A 24,889-nucleotide genomic window follows, 5' to 3' on the forward strand; every position below is an offset into this window, starting at 1 on the left:
TCCATTATGAAGAAAATCGCAACTGAAGCTTACAAAATTATTGATAACACAGCATCCCACTCACATGAGTGGCATCAAGAAAAAGATATTTTTCGATCATCTAAAGCGGCTAGAGCCAATTCTAGCCATGACTTTGATTCCATTTCCGCAAAAATAGATGCTTTCGAGAGACGAATGGAAAAGATGACTAAAGATATTCACGCAATACGAATCAGTTGTGAACAATGCAGTGGACCACACTTAATGAAAGATTGTCACATTGAGCAAACGATGGAACAACGTGAGAATGTTTCCTACATGAACCAAAGGCTGGGAAATAATTATCAAAATAATTATCAACCTCCAAGGCCGAACTTTAATCGAAATCAAAACATTCTTTACAATCCAAATGGAGCCAACAACAACTCGTACAACTAACAAGGTCCGAATAACCAACCAACTCAAAACAACACTTTCAATCAACAAAAACCTAGCTTGTATAAACCACCACAACAAACCAAAGAGAAAAAGTCAAATCTAGAAGAAATGATGGCAAAGCTAATGGAATCTCAAACACAATTTATTACATCTCAAACCCAAACAAATGAGAGGTTTGATCAATCATTAAGAACTCAACAAGCTTCCATTTTGAATCTAGAAAAACACGTAGGTACTCTTGCTAGCATGATGAGTGAGAGGGGAACAAGGAAAGCTATCGAGTAATACTAAAGTAAATCCTCGGAATGAGAATGTTAATATGGTGTCAACAATTTCTGAAAAAACAACATCAGAAGATGGGAAGGTTTTTGATGTGAGTAACAATGAAGAAGTTACAACACCACCACCACCCGAGTATGTAAAGCCAGTGGTGACACCATACAAACCACCCATCCCATTTCCAAGAAAAGGAGTTGAGTATGAGCAAGTAATAGGTAATAAAGTTTGTGATACCTCTGGAAAGAGAAAGAAGAAGAATAAGAAAGTACAAGAAACAAAAACTGTAAAGATAAACCCGGTGAAGACAGTTCCACCAAAACCTCCACCTAGGTTGGGTGATCCGGGTGAATTTATTGTTCCTTGTCTACTTAGTGATTGTGTCATGTATGATGCACTAGCAGATTTAGGTGCGAGTGTGAGTGTTATGTCTCTTTCATTATATAAGAGATTAGGAGTAGGTGAGTTAAGTCCAACAGAGATGAGTGTCCGACTCTTTGATCAAACTATTAAGCACCCAGTTAGAATTGCTAACAACCTACCCGTTCAAGTGGGTAATTTAACCTTTTTAGTCGAATTTATTGTCATTGACATAGAAGAGGACCCAAACGTTCCTCTAATTTTAGTTCAACCATTCTTAGCGTCCACTGGGGCGTTATTTGATGTAAGAGAGGGTAGAATGATACTTAGTAATAATGAAAAATCGATCACCTTTGTGAGTCGAAAGTTTAAATCTCCACCAACCAAAATCGTTGAACCAACAAAAACGATTGATGAGAAGCATATTGTTTTACCAACTCCAACGGTAGTGCTTAACAATAATAAAACGCCCAAGTGTGGGGAAAATGAAGTAACACCTAATGATGACCTGATAACAAAGAACCCCATTGTTGATATGAAATTAAATGACTCTGTTATTAATAGTTCAATGAAGAAACTTATTAAACGGATTCGCGATGCTAGAACCAAGGGGAACTTTAAGTTATGTAACCAGTTAGTATCCAATCTATCGCCTAAAGAAAAGGCAAAACTAGTTGAATTTGTGGAAATTACACAGGAATCCGACCAATGGCTTAAAGCAAAAGTCACAGATATGCAAGTTGATTATGGTCCAAAAGAAATTGACGATGAAGTTAATCACAATTTCAAAACCACAGCTACTTAAGTGTGGGGAGATTCAAAAGTTCTAAGAAAAAAATTTTGTCTAGAGTTAGTTGTTCAAATTCAAATGTTCTCGTGTAGTTTCGAGAATGGAATCCGATTGGTCTTTTCCACTAGCAGACACTAAAGAACTAGTTTTCTCCCCCCATTCTGAATTTTTGTTTTGTAGGTTTTGTATGAAATAAATACGCTTTTTCAATTTAAGTTTTGTGTGAATTTAAAAAAAAATTACTTTATTTCATTAAGTTTAAAAAATTGATTTCTAAAATTCATCATAAGTTGAAGACTAGGTCATGGAATCGAAATTGCTTTACCCGAGAGCGGGGCGAAAAATTTTGTTATCATTATTTTTAATTTTATTGATCTAAAGTATACCAAAAAAAAAAATTTAAAAAAAAACCCAAAAAACTTTGCTTTTAAAACAATCGCTTTAACGACAAATTTTAAATTTTGTCGAGGGACGGACTAGGTAAATATACCGAAACTACCTAAAGTAAAAGGAATTAAAATTTTAAAAAATTATTCATTTAAATTGTTTTAATAACTAAAGATTTTATAAAAAAAATAATAATAAAAATTTTATGTATGTTTGTAGTTTATCTTATGTACAAAACAGGGTAAAATAGCGCACTTTCAAAGACTGGCGTTAAGTTCAGCAAAAGCTACTAAGTTTGACGACAAGACGCAAAATATCAAATGTGATATAAAATAATATGTTTGTAAACTCGGTATTTTTAATCACTTTTCTACGCTAATCACCCTCATGAATTTATAATTATAGTCTGATTTCATGCAAATGAGGGCATTGCATGATCTCAAGTGTGGGGAATGGTTATAAATTCTCTCGGGTTTACACTTAGTTTAATTGCCAAATTTTGTGAAAATTTGAAAAATTTTCAACTAAATGAATTCAAAATCATGTTTACACATATTTATGAACGATAAAACTAGGTGTTAATGCCGAAATTATTGTTACCTCTGAGAGAACATAAATGGAGAAACAACCCAAAAAGTTAGAATTCATTTAAAATGGAATAGAGGGGAGAATAAAAAGGCAAAGAAAAAAATTAATAAAAACTAAGTGTGGGAAGAATTTACCAAGTTCTTTAAAACACATCACATATTTGGTACAGATTATTGCAGGTACTTTTGCCTTGGACTAATCAGTTTTACCCGATTTATTGTAATACCTTTGAAAGAATAGATGGATCTACATGATGAATCAATTCCATCATTAAAATGAAGTAAAGTCTTCCGAAAAAGACACACGCTTCTTGATTTAGGTCAGGAAGTTGTCGTCCAGACCAGTTGTAGAGTCTACGAAAAATCTTGAAAAGTTTTCTCGAAAATCAGCTGGAAATTCATGGACATCAGCATCAAACAGGGTCGCCAAGTGGTCAGACTTATCCTAACCATGAGAGGATCTGTCTCGTAAAATGGGGAGGCGCCGTGCAAATTAGCTTGATAAGACTAATGAATCAGACCTCCAGAAAGGATAATCTCCTTAAAGATTAAAAATCAGCTTTTAAGCCTGATATTACTCAATCCTTGAGATTGACTTTAAAGATTGAGAATTACAAACTCATGGAATTTGATGATATCTAAACTCGAGCTTGAACGAGAAAATATTTTGATCAAATTAAAACCGATTTGTTTTCTGAAAACCTATTTTCAATGCGTTCATTACCATTGAACGTAAAATCCTAAGAATTCACCGGAATTCATTAGGTCACCTGAACCAAATCGGGTGTCAACCGTAAGAACGGTGGTTGCATAGCATGGTCGAAGACAGGACCTTGTGCCAGACCAAAAAATTATAGGGTGATCTTTACTATTGCTCCTATAAAGGATAGTAATTGCATCCGACACGTTTTAGACCATGAACATTTGCATGTCATTAGACATTGCCTTAACAGTTGCTTGTTCAACGCTTTCCTTTACAACCGGACGGTAGTTTACCGAAAGGTAATATACGGAGAAAGTATACTGGACGTGTTGCTTTCCCAATACAAGGTTAGCAAGTGGGTGACACAAAACCATAAGTTTTGAGCTAAAATTTTCAAATCTGAAACCCACCAAACCTACAAAAACAATTTGCAAACACCGGTGAAGGGTTATTTCAGAAAACTTATCTAGGGTAAAAGCTAGAATGAATTTTTAAAAGATCAAATGTTTTCATAAAGATCCAATTTCCTTAAAGGATCTAAATTTTTAATAGTCATGTGGGACTGTAAACCACATCGTTACTATCATTGTTTATACCGCTGTATCAAAATCACTGATGTATAAAGTGTGAGAATAAAAAAAGTGATTCGAGTGAAGTGTGATTTAATTTCAAGTTCTGTATTGCTTGAGGACAAGCAACACTCAAGTGTGGGGATATTTGATAGTGCTCCAAATGAACATATATTTAGGCACAATATCCTTCCAATATGTAAAACTTTTAGTTGTAATTGTTCTATTTTTATGTAATATTTGTTTAAATAAATAAGTGCGAAGACAAAAGAAGAAAATGACGATTTGAAGATGCAAATGACCAAAAAGCTAAAAACTACAAAGTACAATCCAAGTGGTTCGAAATATTGATGAGAAACGTCTCAAAATTACAAAAGTACAAGTCGCAAAACGCAAAGTACAAGATATTAAATTATACGAAAGGACGTTCGAAAAATCGGAACCGGGACCTGAGCCAACTATCAACGCGCGACACAACGAAGCTAAAATTACAAGTCAACTATGCACAAGAATATAATATAATATTTAAATAATTATATAAATTATTTATATATTATATATTATATTAAATAACGTCGACAAACTAGCAAACAAACAATTCTGAGCTAGATTCCCAGGCCATGCGATCGCATGACCAGAAGGCACAAATGCCATGTGATCGCATGGAGCAAAAAGGTTGGCCACATTGCTATAAAAGGCGCAGTTTCAGTCGAGTTTATAGACATATTTTTCTCTTCTCTTCATCTGTAACATAAATATATATTTATAATTTTAATTTTAATTTAAGTTTAATAATAATTGGGTTATTGTAAGAAATGTTTTACGGGTTTTAAGTCGAAACTCTGTCCGGGTAATGCTACGCGATAAATAATCACTGTAAGCTATGTTCTTCCTTTTTAAATTAATGTCTCATAACTAAGTTATTATTATGCTTATTTAAGCCAAAGTAATCGTGATGTTGGACTAAAAATTAAGATTGGGCTATTAGATTTTGTACCATAATTAAGGTTTGGACAAAAGACCGACATTTGTGAACATTGGACTATTGACTATTAATAGGTAGGGGGTATTGTCTAATTGAACGACAACTCATTGGAACCTGTCGAACCTATCTTCAAATTAGTTAATCTAATAATTATTAAAATGATTATGTATGTTCTATTTAGTGACGTTTATACGATATCTTTTACGATCATTTAATAAATTATTCGGATTGGGTAGTTGATTATTCATTCTGATCAAGTGGGTAAATTAATATTCATATCTCATTAAAACAGGGGTGGATTACATACAAGGATAATTGGTGTAATTGTTAACAAAATATTAAAATCTTGAATTACGCGCAGTCGATAACTTGGTGTAATTATTAAACAAAGTATTAAAACCTTGTTACAGTTCGAATCCCTAATTAGTTGGAATATTTGACTTCGGGAATAAGGTTAATTTGACGAGCATTTTATAATTATGACCGATGGATTATTATGGACAAAAACCAGATAGGTATCAAATAAATCCAGGACAAAGGACAATTAACCCAGATAAATAAATTAAGATCAAAACATCAAACATCATGGTTACGGAAGTTTAAATAAGCATAATTGTTTTATTTCATATTTCATCGTACTTTTATTTACTGTCATTTTATTTACTGCAATTTACTTTATCGCAATTTAAATTCTGTCATTTATATTATCGTCATTTATCTTTACGCTTTATTTAAAATCGACAAACCGGTCATTAAACGGTAAAAACCCCCTTTTATAATAATATTACTTTATATAATTATAGATATTTTATATAAATATAGTTGTTAAAAATATAGCGTTAAACTCAGGTAGCTCCCTATGGAACGAACCGGACTTACTAAAAACTATACTACTGTACGATTAGGTACACTGCCTATAAGTGTTGTAGCAAGGTTTAGGTATATCCACTCTATAAATAAATAAATAACGTGTTTAAAATTGTATCGTATTTAATAGTATTTCGTAATAAAATTAATAGTATTTCGTATACATCTCTGCACACATCAATTATAAAATGCTCGACAAATTAACCTTATTCCCAAAGTCAAATATTCCAACTAATTAGGGATTCGAACTGTAACAAGATTTTAATAGTTTGTTAATAATTACACCAGGTTATCGACTGCGTGTAATCCAAGGTTTTAATACTTTGTTAACAATTACACCAATTACCCTTGTATGTAATTCACCCCTGTTTTAATTAGTCCATGATATTAATTTATCCACTTGGCCAAAATGAATAATCAATTACCCAAACCCAATTGATTAATTAAATGATCGTAAAAGATATCGTATAAATGTCACTAAATAGGACATGCATAATCATTTAATAATTATTAGATTAACTAATTTGAAGATAGGTTCGACAGATTCCAATGAGTTGTCATTCAATTAGACAATACCCCCCACCTATTAATAGTCATAGTCTAATGTCTACAAGTGTCGGTCTTTTGTCCAAACCCGAATTATGGTACAAAATCCAATAACCCCGTCTTAATATTTAGCCCAACATCACGATTACTTCGGCTCAAATAAGCATAATAATAACTTAGTTATGATACATTAATTGAAAAAGGAAGAACATAGCTTACAGTGATTATTTATCGCATAGCGTTACACGGACAGAGTTCCGACTTTAAAATCCGTAAAACATTTCTTACAATAACCCAACTAAACCATAATTTATTATTAATCTTAAATTAAAATTAAAATTATAATATAAATATATTACATATAGAGATTGAGAGATTGGAAAAAGGTGTGTATTTCATCATCTGAATTCGTTGGCTTTTATAGGCAATTCTTGAGACTGACTGCTTCGCGATCGAGGAGGTTTTACCCTTTGCAGCTCCGCATTCGCGGAGGTCCTGATTCCAGCTCATTTCTTAGACAAAACGTGGGCTGCTGTGAATATTAATATATATATATATATATATATATATATATATATATATATATATATATATATATATATATATATATATATATATATATATATATATATATATATATATATATATATATATATAATTATATATTATATTATATTCTTGTGCATAGTTGACTTGTAATTTTAGCTCCATTGAGTTGTACTTTGATAGTTGTTTCATGTCTCGGTTCCGGATTTTCGAACGTTTTCGTATGCTTAGATATCTTGTACTTTGCGTTCCGCGACTTGTACTCTTATCAATATTTAGACGTTAATCATCAATAAATAGTATCATTTGGAGTGTAACTTGTACATTTGAGCTTTTTGGTCATTTGCTTCTTCAAATCGTCGTTTTCTTCTTTTGTCTTCGCACTTATTTATTTAAACGAATATTACTTGAAAATAGAACAATTGCAACTAAAAGCTTTACATATTGGAAGGATATTGCGACTAAATAAATGTTCATTTGGAGCACTATCATAGTGCATGAATGGTTCCAGATTGGTAGATTGAACATGGGAAACTGAATCGGCCCGTGTCTCTTAATTTCTTCGGTAGAGAGTTTCTGAGCAATGCCGAGCATTCTTCTCTCAGTGAAATTTTGTTGGAATCTAGTGTCCTTTCCTTTGTAGAGAGAAGCCTTCGAATGTATCTCTTCTGGTTAGGAACTAATGATGCGCATAGCTGCACATCTATATGCGCTATATCAGATCATCGCACGTCACCCTACATAAATCGTGCAGGCTCATATCTTACACTGACTAGTGCACAATCTCGTCACACTAGAAAGGTACCGGGGCGACACTAAAGAAGAAAGGACACTTGTGGCAACACGATACGATCATGACACTGCAGGGCGCACAGAAAAGGATAGCAGGGTATAAAGGAGACAACACTAAGATAATGGTAGAACTTTTACAGCTTTTTGGAATAAAAGGACGGATACAATACAACGTGGCAACAGCATATCCTCTTTTGTCCCGTAAATCCTCTTCAGGTAGCGCATATCACGTAAATCCTAACATCGCCCTTGGGCCATCAACTCCGGTTAACCCGAATGAGGGTAGGTTACGCTTAACCACCCTTTCTGAGATCATCATCTCGTATGACGGTTATTCACGGTACTCCGGACCAGAGTGTTAAACTCAAAAAACCCTTAAACCCCTCATTATCGTTGATCTCGCATGAACCGAACCCCTTGTACCATTTTATTATTGATCAGGAACTTTGGACATAGTGTCCAAGAATCTTCCGTCAAGTTTGTAGGTATCAAGCTCGGATGGTTCTTCCAATAGCCTTCCGGGATAAGGTACACAAACTAGAGTTTGCGCGGGCAGCTTGTGAGTATATGTCGATTTGTTCTTGAGCCTAGCTGACCTTCTCCGTGGTTCTTCTTTTGGGATTATGGAATCCATTTGCTTAGCTTCCTCTATATGGGGATTTTGGATAGTATTACTAGGTAATCTTCCTTGTGGTCGGGTTTCAAGGCGTTGTGATAACTGTCCGAGCTGCATTTATAGACTTTTGAGCAGAGCCAATTGGTTACGCATGAGTAACTCTGTCTGGTCTTGTCTAGACACGGTTCTCTGATTTTGCTGTTGTTGTCCTTGAATGAACTAATTCAACTGCTCATCAGTCCCGAGAGCAGGGTTAGTTACTTTCGTAATTTGGATGTTTGGAGAATTTTCTTCAGCTGGTGGTCCAGTGAGTGAAAGTGGTTGATCGTAGGTCAGTTGAGATTGTTGGGGGTGGATAAGGTGGGTAACGATAGAGAAAAGGCTGGTTGTTTCTTTGAAATTGGTCAACCCTAGGTTGTTGATTTAATCTGGGATTTGATTGACAAGCTGGGTATTGAACGTAACAGACTGAACCGTCAGGATTCTCGTACTCAACTTGATATTCTTCAGTGGGTTGCGGGTTGGTACAGTTAATAAAAGGCTGAACCTGGTTAACCTACTGCGGTTGCGTCTTCAATTCTCTGATTTGTTTGGCAACAGACTCCATCTTGTCCGTGAGGGATTTGATGACCTCTGTTTGATTATTAAGTGCGGAGAGTGGAGCAGATGATGAAGTTGTTTCACCGATATTCCAGTCATGATGATGCATTGTCATGTTCTCGAGCAACTCCCATGCTTCGTATGCGGTTTGGTTCATCGGATTTCCTTGAGTTGTTGCGTCGATCGTCGTCCTATGATTTACCGCAAGACCATTGTAAAAGGTACAGATTTGAGCTGAGCGTTCTAGCTGGTGATTAGGGCATTTCTTCAGCAGGGTTTTGAATCACTCCCATGAGGTGTAAAGAGATACATCATAACATTGTTTAAAGTTAATGATGTCATTCTTAAGCTTGGTTTCTTTAGAAGGAGGGAAATATTTAGTTAGGAATTTAGTATCCATCTCCGTTCATGACGTGATGGAATCTTTTTCCAATCCTTCAAACCATGTTTGTGCATGATGAGTGAGAGAATAGGGGAACAAGTATAGCCGGACTATATCTTGTCCTATCCCTAGCTGTTTGTAGGTGTTTGAAAAAGATATGCATTTATCAAGGTGAGAGTTAGGATCGTCATTCGATAATCTGTGAAATTGATAGCCATTTTGGATGAGTTGTATAATGTGATGCTTTAACTCGAACGAGTGTCCTTGGATCTCTGGGAATCTGATTGGTCCTCCTTAATTTCAATCGAGGGCTTAGTATTTTCTTCTAGAGTAACGTGTAACGCCATTCGATTTCTGATTCGTTCTTCTTTGCGTGCTTTAAAGATTATTGCGTCTGGATCAGGTACGAATAACAAAGGCCCTGGTCTAGATCAGGTTTGGTTCATACACTGAGTATGCCCTCTTGTTTTAAATGTACTAAGTTCCTAATTTAGTCTAAAATAAACTAAAGGTATCTTAATCTAAGGTAGTCTAAGGTAAACTAAGGTAATCTGTGGTAATCCAAGATATCTAAGGTAATTATCCTAAGTTTAGTTATGTTTTTGGTTCTTGCTACTGATTCCCTGGCATTTCGATAACAGAGCTTCTCATGAACTATTCAACAAACCTAGTAGCCAGATCGACTACGGAGAGGCACGATCCTTTTGTTTCCAATATAATTGGAGACTGTTCAGAAAATCCAACAACCAAGTTCGTGTATAATTGTCTTTCTTAGACACCACTAAATGCTTGCAAATAGGTTTGACAGAAGCAGTATTGTCTGATACCAGTTTCCCGGCAGCGGCGCCAAAAACTTTTACCTTACCTATGATATGACTGAAACGGACGATTTTATTTATGCGGTGTCGTTAGGCCGCAAGGCGTCAGAATCAGCTATCGGGAGGTGAAGCAATAGTTTTAAATTTATATTTAGCGGAGCCTAAATCTTACTACTCCTTATTATGGTGAGTAAGGGAAGTATGACCTAGGGTCGAATTTTTAAGATATCAGTAGAATCGAACCTATATTATGGTGAGTAATCCTAAACAGGTCCCTGGCCACCTTGTTTGCTGCTTTGCTTAGATCTTTTTGCTTGTTCCCGGGATCTTAACTTGGTTTCTGGGGTCGTAACTTGTCTTTCATCGTTTTCGCTCTAGAATCTTCGCTTTAGCTCCGATTCTCTTGATTCTTTTTGCACCAGCTTCGTAATTGCTTGATCTTCATTTTTAACCGACAAAGCGAGTATTTTAGCGATAAAGATTGAAACTTTATTGTTTTTGGGCCTCAATACTGGGTGAAAATGTGACTTTTTAGCCAATATCAAGGGTCATAGAACAGGTTTGTTTAATTGATCGGGACTCTGTTAGGGCCGCCTAACGAAGTATGCAAGATATCAGAGAACTGGTATATACCCGTGTGTTGTGATGTATGGGTTTCAAAACTCGTTTGTTGAGATAAAAAGGTCATGTGGGGTTTCATTTCCAATCTTAGAAAACCCTAGAAGTTCTCAAACACACATACACTTACCTAACTCAATTTCAGTCTAGAACCCTAATCTTTAGATCTCGTTTTAAATCCATTCCTTGGGATTCAGTTATTCATACAAGGTTTATCTCGGTATAATTCGTGTTTGAATCTGAGATCTAAGTGTTTTTGGTTAGGTTTTTGTACAAAAGTGATTTTGAGTCAAAAGATAAGATTTAATTGTTGTTTTGGTGTAAAACTTAAGGGTTTATGTCCCTAAATGTATTGTGTATGTTTTGTGTTCAATTTTGAGGTGAAAAACATGTCCTGGAACGAGATTTGGTGATTTTAGCTAGAAACCCGTGCTCCTACTTCAGATGAACTGCATCCGTACGGATGCGGATTGGATCCGTACGGATGAGCCTGTAACCATATAGATAGGCTTGCAACGTACAAATGTAGATATGTTAGACCCGTACTGATGAGGCTTGGATCTGCACGGATAAGTCATGTAATTGTACGGATAAGTATGAATCCGTACAGATGGGTCCGTATCCGTATATATATGTATAAGTAGTATGTGTTCTTTGTTTTGCAGTTTTAGTGTCATTTTTTAGCCTTTATGCTTCCCGCGTGTCTAATATTGATGAGAAAACTATGCTGACTCTGTGTATGATGTTCTCAGGTGAAAAGAACGAGGAAACCTCTCAATAGATAGGTGTATGAGCTATTGTTGGTAATCAATGAGTGGGTCTATCTCTGGATAGAGTTTAAGTAGCAAGCCATGCTACTGTCGTTTACTATGATTATCATGCTTGATATTAATGATATGCATTGTTAGATGATTGTCATGCTTAGTTAGTCGATGCCATGTTTAGTAGTTGATGCTTGAAGTTATATGATTGTATGCGCGCACTGTGTATGATATCAGTCAGGCCTAAGGAGGCTGAGGATTCTCAACCGAGCCTGAGGAGGTTGAAGTCCATATGAGATCAACCCGTGCTTAGGAGGTTGAGTCCAGGTCCTGCTGTTTGGTCAGTATCGTATGGAAGGACGCATGCGTTGCGTTTGAAGAGTTATGTAGTGGATTAGGCAGGAAGGACTATCGATAGACCGTAGCCCGATCAGCTAGGCTCGTACAAGCCGATGATTCCTCGTATTGTTGTTGTTGTATGCTAGTTAAGGACGTTAGTATATTTATATGGTTGTTGCATGATTGATGCTTATGTTTGATCTGTTAGATAGATTCCATTCACTTATCTTCGTGCTAATCACCCACATTCACCCTTTTTGCAGCTTTAGGAATGCTTTTGATGGCTGGATGTTGATGTTTAAGATATGTTTGACCCCATTAACTCTGATGTGATTTTTTAATAAATGACTACGTTTTTAAGTAACACCCTTTATAAGTAATAATGTTGGGAAATGGAATTTGCGTAATCTTTCTAATTAAGATTGTGGCTTAATAATTAGACTTCTGCAGTGATATTTTTTTTATAAAAAAATGGTCGGTGTTACATAAAATATGCAAATTCAGCAGTTGGCACCTAGGTACACAGCCGTGTGATGTGGGTACCCCGGGTATGCCAGACGTGTATCGAAACTTAGTGCTGGTGTGCCCAGGTATGGGAGCCGTTTACTCTTGTCGTGTGGGCAGCCTATGTGCTGAAGCCGGATGGAGTGGGCACCCCGGGTATTGAGTCCGGGTGCTAATTCTGGCTTGTTTTCAAGCTTGTTTTCGGGATCGAAGCTTGGTTTTCGGGATCGTAACTTGTTTTTCATCGCTTTTGCTCTAGATTCTTTGTTTTAAGTCGGTTTTCTTCGATTCTCCTTGTACCGTCTTCATAACTACTCGATCTACAAAATAAAGCAAATAAATGCTATTTTCTTTGATAAAGTTAAATTATTGACTATTTTAGACCTCAATATCGGGGGGTAAAAATGTGATTTTTTAGTCGATATCAACACGCACAATCAATGAACATATAAACGTGTTGAAGTGACAAAAGCGTCAAAGAAAAATGGAATAATCTAAATGTGCGCTTTTAAGGAAGAAGAGACTTGTGATTAGTGCCCAACTTAAATAATTACTGTGGGGAAACAAGTAATGAAGATGAAGGTGATGAGGAAGCAAGGGAAGAAGTTGCAGATGAAGACACATCTAAGAAGATAGTTTCAAAAAACATAGGTGTGAAAAATAACCATCATGCTCATGATGAGGTAAGTTCATCTTTCTCCAATAGATATAGTAATTTGTTAGATGAAAATGGTGCTCTTAAATTTGTGTACTCTAGAAGTTGTCATAGAAGTTGTCACAAAGTGAAATGGTATGAAAAAAGAAAATTTTAAATTAACTCAACTTAAGAAAGCTTTACTTCATAGAAATAATCAGTTAGCGGTTTTGGTTTTGGTGTTTTTCAATTTTGAATCTTCTCATTTTGTTGGTTGTAATGATTGTAGGTTCTTTCATTTTTCGATTAAAGTTCTTTATAATGTTAATGGTGAGTTAAGGTTAGAAAAATGTTAATGATGGTATTTAAATAGGTATAAATGGTGAGCAAAATAAAATACCTACTGACCCTTTCCGGATGACATGTCGTCCGAAAAAGTTGCGTGCAAAATTTTTTTACTTCTGGAGGCAAATATAATTTTCAAGAGGGAAAATAAAAGAGGAAAAAGTACATTATTTTTCCCAGATGACTTTTTCGAACGATATGTCGTCCAGAAAGTAGTACGCGAAAGTATTTGCTTTTTGGAGCCAATTTTTTCCCACGAAAGAAAATAAAAAATGAAAATACTTGTCCGGGAAAAATCGTGGTCAAGCTCTTCAAAAAAGCTGACCAAAAAGCAGACTTTTTATCGTTTAGTCAACTTTTCCGGACGATAAAGTGTAGTTCGGATTTAGTGATTTTCTAGTAGTGATATTTGTGTGAATAAAAATTATTGATGTGCATTCACTCTAGATATGGAAGTGATTTGAATTTACACTTTAAGTCCTTAAAATGTTTGTGAACCTACAAATATAACTATTATAATATTAATTATACATGATGACTCCTCCGAATACCCATTTTTTTGCTGAAATGACTAACAACTTTTCTAAAATTAAACTCGCAGGTTACACTTTTATTAAGAAAATAATAATTGTATAGAATATTTGTTATATTTAAATATAATTAAAAACATATTGAAAGCACGGGCTCTAAAACTAGGGCTACTAAACTCAAAAGAGTTTTTAAAATTTCTCGACATCACGGGTCCTTAAATAATTCTTATATTTTAGCTTTTTTTAGTATCGCTATTACATACTGATATGAACTGCAAATTACACTTATTTGCACGGGTTTTTACACATCCGTGCAACCTACGGGTTCAAAAGCCTAGTATATATTATATATTATATATTATATATATATATATATATATATATATATATATATATATATATATATATATATATATATATATATATATATATATATATATATATATACACACACAAAATAAAGGCTATATATATGACCCCTGCTTAAGAACAATCTTCCATCTCTCCGGTGCTCCATTTACTCATTTCTTCCTAAATCATACGAGTAAAAGAGAGGTAATATTAATAACATCAAAATCTGTTTATTTTTACCATTTTCTTTAAGCACTCAAATAGCAGCTGTGCGAGTAATCATTTTCTAATGTGTCTTTGTGTGTGCATATTCAAACAAAGATTCTTCATAGTTGTTGTAGTTTTGGAGTGATACTCGGTCTAGTGTTTTGTGTTTGTAACTTTAAGCATCTAGCTAGCTAGGTATTTTAATATTATTATATTTGTCGTTAATAAATATTGTAGCCTGTTCTTCATAATATATATTCACTCTATAGTCTACTATATGCGTTTTTTATGATTTTAAATATACAAATTTTGAATTTCTTTCATCAATACATCATGATTATATTACTTCAGCTGTTGTATGCATGTATAATATGTTGTTATACCTCATTTATATGTTCTAACTTTCAAAAGTATTAGATTATAAATAATTTTAATTAATCAATTTATTTATGCATTGCTTACTCTCTTATATGAATCACTTTGTAAAAGATTCGTGTCCTGATTTCCTAAATATATGAAACTCACTATTAAAATAATATCAATGGTTATAATATTTATAGTCAAGAAACATCCACTATTTTACATATACATAGTGATAAATCTACAAGTTTTTGTATGTGTATTAATTGCGTGTGCAGTGAAATCTGCTAATACATAAATTTAATTTTAATACGTCTATAACGAATTAATAAAAATATCATCACCAATTTTATATTATTTAGATGTACCAAACATATTTTTTTTGTAGACTAATTAATCAATGATTGGTTATTTCATCGTACTGCAGTAAAGCAATTAAATTAAATTCAGTGTACCTAAAAATATTCAAAAACATCAAATTTTTTCACTCCATATTATTATATTGCCTCATAATAATTGTAGGTCTTTGCATTCTAGGTGATATGTTATTTAAGTTTGGTAGCATTATGTCCTTTCATATAAAATTCTTTTAACCTTACTAAATATGCAACAATCATGCCCCAACATGTCATTTTTTTTAGGCCCACTAAATAATCTTTACTTTGGTAACTCATTTTTGACATAACTAAATTATTTCCAAAGTCACATCAAAGTGTTTTTTGTTTTTTTTCAGTGTGGTATACAATATGTATGTCCCCATTATGTTATCCTTTTCATATAAATAGCAATCCCCATTCCACCACTTGATTGCAGGCTCAAAAAAATGGAGAACAAAGTATTTAATTCAGAACAAGTGATTCAAGAATTTGAATCAATAACAAAAGATGCAAAAAGGGTTCAAATTGAAACATTAGAAAGAATCTTGAAAGAAAATAGTGAAGCAGAATACTTGAAAAAATGGAATCTTGATGGCAAATTTGATCCTCAAAGTTATAGTTCTTGTGTTCCTGTTGTTACCCATAAAGATCTTGAGCCTTATATTCAAAAAATTGCTGACGGTGCATCTCACCCTGTTCTTACTGGAAAACCAATCACTACAATAACATTGAGGTACATAATTCGATTAACCGATATTATATTTTATCCGTTTATATGTTTTTCGTTAGTTAACCGAATGATTTGGTTATGTTCATAGTTCTGGGACTACTCAAGGCAAGCCAAAATTTGTACCTTACAACGACGAACTGACTGAAACAACTATGCAAATTTATCGAACCTCTTTCGCTTTCAGAAACAGGTATCTTTTATGAAACTATAGTTTTTGTCGGTGCTTTGCAACATCTCGCCCTGTGTGAAAAGCTGCGTACATATGAGTAAAAAATATTACTGTTGTTTGACAGTATATTTGATAACTGTCCTAATAATGTAAGTTTGATGTCAATGTTTTTTAGGGCATACCCAATTGCAAGTGGAAAAGCTTTAAGTTTCATCTTTGGAAGCAAACAATTCACAACCAAAGGTGGTTTACTAGCAGGAACCGCAACTACGAATGTATATCGTAGCCCACAATTCAAGAAAACGATGCAGGCGATGCAAACCCCATCATGCAGCCCGGATGAAGTCATATTCGGGCCGGATTTTCATCAATCTTTGTACTGTCATCTCTTATGTGGGATCATTTTCCATGAAGAAATTCAAATTATATCGTCCACATTCGCCCATAGCATCGTTCATTCGTTTAGGACCTTCGAGCTGGTATGGGAAGAACTTTGCTCCAATATTAAAACGGGTGTTTTGTCAGCCCGAATCACGGCTCCATCGGTTCGAACCGCTATGGCCAAGGTTCTAAGCCCGAACCCTGAATTAGCTGACAAGATTTACCAAACATGTTCCGGGTTAACCGACTGGAGCGGGTTAATTCCTCAACTGTTTCCAAACTGTAAGTACATTTATGGGATAATGACCGGGTCAATGGAACCGTATTTGAATAAATTGCGCCATTATGCTGGTGGAATACGGTTGTTGAGTGCGGATTACGGGTCATCGGAAGGGTGGATCGGAGCAAATGTTAACCCAAATTTGCCACCCGAAATGACCACTTTTGCTGTGCTTCCCAATATTGGGTATTTTGAATTCTTACCTTTGGGAGAGGTTGATATGGGCCATATGGCTAGCCCGATTGAGCCCAAACCGGTCGGTTTGACCGATGTCCAAATTGGTCAAGAATACGAGGTTGTGGTCACAAACTTTGCGGGTTTGTATCGATACAGGCTAGGTGATGTGGTTAAGGTTATCGGGTTCCATAACGCGACTCCCGAACTCCAATTTGTTTGTAGAAGAAACCTAATGCTAACTATAAACATCGACAAAAACACCGAAAAAGATCTGCAGCTTTCTGTCGAAGCGGCTGCAAAACTTTTAACGGTTGAGAAACTCGAAGTTCTTGACTTCACGAGCCACGTGGACCTGACCACCGAGCCAGGCCATTACGTGATATTTTGGGAGATAAATGGAGATGCAAGTGATGCACTTTTGAAAGAATGTTGTAATTGTTTAGACAAGTCATTCGTAGATGCGGGTTATGTGAGTTCGAGAAAAGTCAATGCGATCGGGCCTCTAGAGCTCCGGGTCCTTCGTAGAGGAACGTTTCAGAAGATTCTGGATCATTATGTCGGGCAAGGCTCCGCGTTGAACCAGTTCAAAACACCGCGGTGCGTGGGCCCGACTAATCAAAAAGTGTTGCAAATACTTTGTAATAATGTTGCAAAGAGTTACATTAGTACTACTTATGGTTAAGGTATTCTGTTGTTATTTTGTTATAGTAGTTTGTCTTGGTTTTGTTGAGGGCTTGAAATAATGTTTATATATTGTGTAAAAAAAGATGTTTTTTATTGTGGTTATAACATAGTTATGTTATTTCTTTCAAATATTTACATGTAAGCAATGTGAAATCTGCGTATATGATATAATGCCAATTTCATAGATTAAAATGACATTTTTTTTTTTTTTTTGCTAACTGTTTATTTGCATGGTTTTTAAAAAGATGCAACTGCTTTTAGTTATGGATTGAGACTAATGATGGTATTGAAAATGACTTGACCTTGTTGGTCTTTTCATGTAAGAAAATACAAACTTTACATATACTTTTTTAATATGTACAATTGTTAAGTACCCAAAACAAAAAATATCGTATAGGCCTTAGGCTGTAGTCTGGATATCTCACTTGTACTTTGTGAATTGTGAGATGTACTTCCATCCAATGTGGTAAACAACCCCGATTACGTTCAAAGAGCGGTTCATTCTGATTTTTTTAAATTATTTAATTAATCAGTAAACGTTGGTTGTCGGCTAGTGGGTCAAAATAGGATTTTTTGATCAAAGTCGATTAAAGTCAAAATTGGTCAACATTTAACATGAATTTAAATTAGATTTTTAAAGTTTTTGAACACAGTATTAGACAATTATATTAAAGTTTATCTTTAATGTTTACATTTATGGTTTGCTTCTATATATATGAAAATATAATTTTAAAATATTTTAATGTATAGAAATATAATCCGATAAATTCTTAAAATATCGATTACTCTTTTTAAAAGCCTCGACCTATTAATCTTCAAATTATTACAAGCTTGCTTCCATCTTCTCAGGCATCCCACTTGGCCACTAGCAACATCTCATGTGTTTTAATATTAACAATAGAAATAGATAGGGAGTAGAATATTCACAGTATAAAAATGATGGGCAAAATGTGTCTTTTTATATAAAAAGATGAACAATATCTGTAATTTACATAAAGCCTACATTTACATATGAGAAAAAGACAAATGTGACTGCAACGTCTTACTTTGAGATTAAAGACTATAACTCATTAGCAAACAACAATTTAAGAAACTTATCAACAACCTATTAATTGAAATAGAAATAATTAAAATATATATGGAATAACATTATTATTTCCTTGATACCCTTGAATTAAAGTCTATACCTGGCAAACGGGTCGAGATGGGTCGGGTTGGGTCAAAGATCAAATGGGTTTGGGTCGAAACGGGTCATGAGTCGAAATGGGTCAGAATTAAAATGGGTCGAACGGGTTGGGTCAAGACCCGGGTCGGTTGGGTCGGGCTAGTAAAATTGTTCTTAATTGTATTTTTGGATGTGTCTCTTCCGAACACACGCCTTTTTAGGACCCCGTTTTTTATGTATTTTTTGACCCCGTTTTTGCAACGAAAACACTCGTCGAAAACACACGTAAAGAACGGGAAACTAAAACGCGTCGAAATCGCAGGCATAAAAACGCGCCGAAATCGCAGGCCGAAAAACGCGCCGAAATCGCATGTCGAAAAACGCGCCGAACTCGCAGGTCGAAAAACGCGCCAAAATCGCAGGTCGAAACCGGGCGCCGAAAACGGACGCTGAAATCGGGAGCCGAAAACGGGGTCCGAAACCAGGGGCCAAAAACGAGCACCGAAACCGGGGTGCCGAAACCGGGTGTGTGAAAATCGCTCCAAATCCATATGGACGAACACGTCATTCATCGATTTCATTGCGAGGTATTTGACCTCTATATGATACGTTTTGTAAACATTGCATTCTTTTAAAAAGGCACACCATAAATGAATATTTAAATTAAAGGTTTTCGACATCTGATGATTTCTACATATAGACAATCATCTTAAATAATAGTTTACAATAATACTTCCGTTGACAATGCAGTCAAAATAAGATACATGGTGATGATTTGGTGAATGCAACGTTTCCTTGAAAAATATGTCATGTAAGACTCCATGCACATAGCTTGTTGATGTTCTGCGAGGTGTATATTAAATAGCTTTATTTTTACTAGGAATTACTATTAAATATGATACAATTTTTTCACAAGATATTTATTTATTTATAGAATGGATATACTTAAACCTTGCTACAACACTTATAGGCAGTGTACCTAATCGTACAGTAGAGTAGTTTTTAGTAAGTCCGGTTCGTTCCACAGGGAAAAAAAATCTTTAAACAAAGCTTAACGCTATATTAGTTTTATTTTATAAAAATACAAATATATATATAAGTAATATTATTATTATAAAAGGGGGTTTTTACCGTTTAATGACCGGTTTGTCGATTTTAAAACTTAAGTCGCAGTTAAAACCAAATATAAAATATTAAATAAATAAAAGACTTAATTTAAAGCGTAAAATAAATAACGATAATGAAATTGCGATAAATAAAAGTGCGATGAAATAAAATACAATAAAGTGCGATAATTAGAAGTGCAATTAAATATAAAATAAAGGAAATTAAATATGAAATAAAAGAATTATGCTTATTTAAACTTCCGTAATCATGATGTTTGACATGTTGATTTTAGTTTTATGCCCATGGGTTAATTGTTCTTTGTCCTGGATTATTTAATATGTCCATACGGATTTTTCCATAATAGTCCATCAGTCATAAATATAAAGAGCGAAAGCCTTCGTCAAATTATTCTTATTCCCGAAGTCAAATATTCCAACTAATTGGGGATTCGAATTGTAACAAGGTTTTAATACTTTGTTTAATGAATACACCAGGTTATCGACTGCGTGTAAACCAAGGTTTTACTACTTTGTTAACAATTACACCAATTACCCTTGAATGTAATTCACCCCTGTTTCAACAAGTCTATTAACTATTAATCCAGTTCCGTGTCCGGTAAAATGAATAATTATTGGTATTTATAGATATCCCGACCACCGTACCCAGTCAAGCGTATGTGGTTATAAATAAATACGTCAAATTATAAGTTTGTATATTAAATTAACAAGGTATTGTTTAGTTAATATAAAACCCATTAATAGCCCATGGTCTAATTTCCACAAGTGTCGTTCTTTTATCCAAACCCCAATTATGGTACAAAGCCCAATTACCCAATTTTAGTAATTAGCCCAACATCATGATTACTTCGGTATTAAATAAGCATAATAATAACTTAGCTACGAGACATTAATGAAAATAATATAAACATAACTTACAATGATTAAAAATAGCGTAGAGTTACACGGACAGAATTTTGACTTACACCCTTACAACATTCGCTAACATACCCTTATTATTAGGATTTAAAATTAAAATTAAAATTAAAATATAAATATATATATATATATATATATATATATTACGTATATATTGAGAGAGAGAGATAGATTAATGGATATAAAAAACGATCAAACTGCGTTGCCTTTTATAAGGATTTTCGTCCAGGGTGTCTCCGCAACTCGCGGCATTTTTTGCCTTCAAACTCCGCGAGTCGCGGAGTTTGTTTTTACAACTCACCAAGCCTTGGCTCCTAGCTTGTCGACGGATTATATAAATAAATATAATATATAAATAATTTTAGTAATTATTTAAATATTATATTATATTTATGTGCATAGTTGACTTGTAATTTTTAGTCCGTTGCGTCGAGCGTTGAGAGTTGACTCTGGTCCCGGTTCCGGATTTTTGAACGTCCTTGCGTACAATTTAATATCTTGTACTTTGCGTTTTGAATCTTGTACTCTTGTAATTTCGAGACGTTTCTTATCAATAATTGGAACCTCTTTGATTGTATTTTGTACTTTTGAGCTTTTTGGTAGTTTGCGTCTTCAATTCGTCGAATCTGTCTTTTGTTTTCACCTTTTATTATTTAAACGAATATCACTTGTAAATAGAACAATTGCAACTAAAAGCTTGTCTTTCTTGAGGAATAATGCTATGAAATATATGTTCGTTTTTAGCATTATCAAATATTCCCACACTTGAGCGTTGCTTGTCCTCAAGCAATATAGTCTTGAAATACTAGAATCACTTCTTTATTCTTCACACTTTGTACATCAGTGATTTCAATACGGCGGTATAAACAATGGTAGTAACGATATGGTTTACAGTCCCACATGACTATAAAATTTAGATCCATTAAGGAAATTGGATCTTTATGAAAACATTTGATCTTTTGAAAATTAAATCTAGTTTTTTTACCCTAGATAAGTTTTCCGGAATAACCCTTCACCGGTGTTTGCAAAATATTTTTGTGGGCTTGGTGGGTTTCAGATTTGAAAATTTTAGCTCAAAACTTGTGGTTTTGTGTCACCCACTTGCTAACCTTGTATTAGGAAAGCAACACGTCCAGTATACTTGTTCCGAATATTACCTTTCGATAAACTACCGTCCGGTTTGTAAAGGAAAGCGTTGAACAAGCAACTGTTAAGGCAATGTCCCCTGACATGCTTTTAATTATGGTCTATAACGTGTCGGACGCAATTTCTATCCTTTATAGGAGTAATAGTAAAGCTCACCCTTATAATTTTCCGGTCTGGCACAAGGTCCTGTCTTTGACCATGCTATGCAACCACCGTTCTTACGGTTGACACCCGATTTGGTTCAGGTGACCTAATGAATTCCAGGTGAATTCCTAGGATTTTACGTTCAATGGTAATGAACGCATTGAAAATGGGTTTTCAGAAAACAAATCGGTTTGTATTTTTGATCAAAATATTTTCTCGTTCAAGCTCGAGTTTAGATATCATCGAATTCCATGAGTTTGTAATTCTCAATCTTTAAGGTCAATCTCTAGGATTGAGTAATATCAGTCTTAAAAGCTGATTTTTGATCTTTAAGGAGATTATCCTTTCTGGGGATCTGATTTATTAGTCTTATCAAGCTAATTTGCACGGTGCCCCCCATTGTACGAGATAAATCCTTCTCATGGTTAGGATAAATCGGACCACTTGGCGACCCTGTTTTATGCTGAGGTCCATGGATTTCCTGCTGATTTTAGAGATGACTTTTCTAGATTTTTTTTTGTCAACCTACAGCTGGTCTGAACGACAACTTCATGACCTAAATCAAGAAGCGAGTTTCTTTTTCGAAAGACTTTACTTCCTTTTAATGATGGAATTGATTCATCGTGTAGATCCATCTTTCTTACAGTAAATCGGGTAAAACAGTTAATTATCGTTCAAAACAAAAGTATTTTCAATTATTTGTTACAGAAATATGTGACATATGTTTAAAATAACTAGGTAAATTTTCCCACACTTGGCTTTTATTTTCTTTTATTTGCCTTTTTGTTCTCCTCTATTCCATTCTTAAATGAATTCTAACATTTTGGTTTGTTTCTCAATTTATGTCCTTTACGAGGTAACAATAATTTCGGTGTTAACACCTAGTTTTATCGTTCATAAATATGTATAAACATGATTTTGAATTCATTTAATTGGAAATTTTAAAAATTTTACTAGAATTGGGTAGTCAGTATATAAGACTAGGGCTGTTCTTTATTATCAGAGAGCACTAGATTCTAATACAACTACTGCTTTACTAGTATTTTTAATGGTAACCAAGTGTTTAAAGTAAAAATTTTAAAATCTGAAAGAATTTAACCCCTTCCCACACTTAAGATTTTGCAATGCCCTCATTTGTAAGAAATCAGTAACAATTTAAATTATTGAGGGTGATTAGCGTAGAAAAATGATTAAATTTTACCAAAGTTTCCAAACATATTGGCGTTTGTTTGCTGAATGATAAATGGTGCATATCATTTGTTCATTCCGTCTTGTTGTTATATCACATTTATTTTGCATCTTGTCGTCAAAATTAGTCGTTTTTGCTGAACAAAATGCCAGTCTTTGAAAATGCGTTGTTTTACCCTGTTGTGTACATAAGATAAACTGCAAACATATATACATATTTTTGAAGTTTAGAATATTACCCCACATTCAAAAATTATTAAAATCTAATAATAAAAGTTAGAAAATTATAAAAACTATTACAATGTCAACATAAGTATTAAATGTAGTAACATTACAAAAATAAAATAAAAATAAAACTAAATAAACTAGGGATGATACTGATACCAGTAGGGGTTCCATGCATAACCATATGTGTTATAAAATGCTTCAGCTGGGTTATAAGTAGGATACGGTGGTTGCATCTCTATAGACCATGGAGGAAATATGGGCGTTGGAGTAGGAATATAGTTTCTACCTATATGTTGGAAATAAGCTATGATTTGGTTTTGATGAACCTGCCAATCTTCAAATGCTCTATGTCTAGCATTTTCATACTCTTGTGAAGCTATAAACCTTTGCATTTCTGTCATTTCATTTCCCCCTCCCACATTACCTGGCTGTTGGTTTCTCTCAACCTGTGGATGTCTACCATGGTATTGTAATGCGGCGTTATTTCGCCTCTTCAAAACCTTCGCACCATGGTATACATTTAAACCAATTGTATCGTGGGGTTCTGGTTCTTCGACTAATAATCCCCCCGACTTATATCCACATTGAGATACTCAGCAATCAAAGTAATAAATATACCACCTCCTATTATACTGTGCGGTCTCATCCCCCTAACCATAGCTGATAAATAATAACCCACACAATAAGGTATACTTACAGCGCTTTGTGGGTCTCGAATACACATGTGGTAAAACAAATCCTGTTCATTTACCTTTTCCATATTCTTACCTCTTTGTGTAATCGAATTAGCTAAAAACCTATGAATTACTCTTAACTATGCTCTATCTATATCCAAATAAGAGTAATTTCCCCCTTTAAATCGGTGATGGCTAGTCATTTGACTCCATACACCATGCGTATCAAAATTTTCATCAATTTTCCTACCATTTAGTATCAACCCTCGACAATCGGCAGATGCTAGCTCCTCAGGCGTATATATACGTAAGGCCTGAGCCATGTCTAGTAGAGACATGTGGCGCATCGAACCTCCTAACAAAAATCTAATAAAAGATCGATCGGTTAAACTAACTACCCGATCATTTATTTCTATACTACACAATAATTCTTCACACCATACTTTATATACAGGTCTACGCATGTTGAATAAACGTACCCAGTCGTTAAAAATAGAATTACCATACCTCTGTGTAAGTAATTCTCTAATTGGCTCTGCCAATTCTACAGCTTCTAATGGTCCCCATTCTATTACCCTAGGTACTTCAACAGCTTTAGAATGAAGAGTATGCAA

The 24,889-nt window shown here is 34.4% G+C and overlaps 1 protein-coding gene across 1 annotated transcript; it reads left to right on the forward strand.

The window, feature by feature from the left end:
• The first annotated feature begins 12,551 nt into the window (after positions 1–12,551).
• Positions 12,552–17,838, forward strand: LOC139900743 (jasmonoyl--L-amino acid synthetase JAR4-like). Its single transcript, XM_071883501.1, has 6 exons — positions 12,552–12,619; positions 13,032–13,253; positions 13,387–13,427; positions 15,676–16,000; positions 16,086–16,187; positions 16,342–17,838. Exons 1-6 carry the CDS (start codon positions 12,552–12,554, stop codon positions 17,684–17,686), a joined length of 2,103 nt encoding a protein of 700 aa, XP_071739602.1. The 3' UTR covers positions 17,687–17,838.
• The last annotated feature ends 7,051 nt before the right edge of the window (positions 17,839–24,889 follow it).

Source organism: Rutidosis leptorrhynchoides, chromosome 3 (assembly GCF_046630445.1).
Source record: "Rutidosis leptorrhynchoides isolate AG116_Rl617_1_P2 chromosome 3, CSIRO_AGI_Rlap_v1, whole genome shotgun sequence".
NCBI lineage: Eukaryota > Viridiplantae > Streptophyta > Magnoliopsida > Asterales > Asteraceae > Rutidosis > Rutidosis leptorrhynchoides.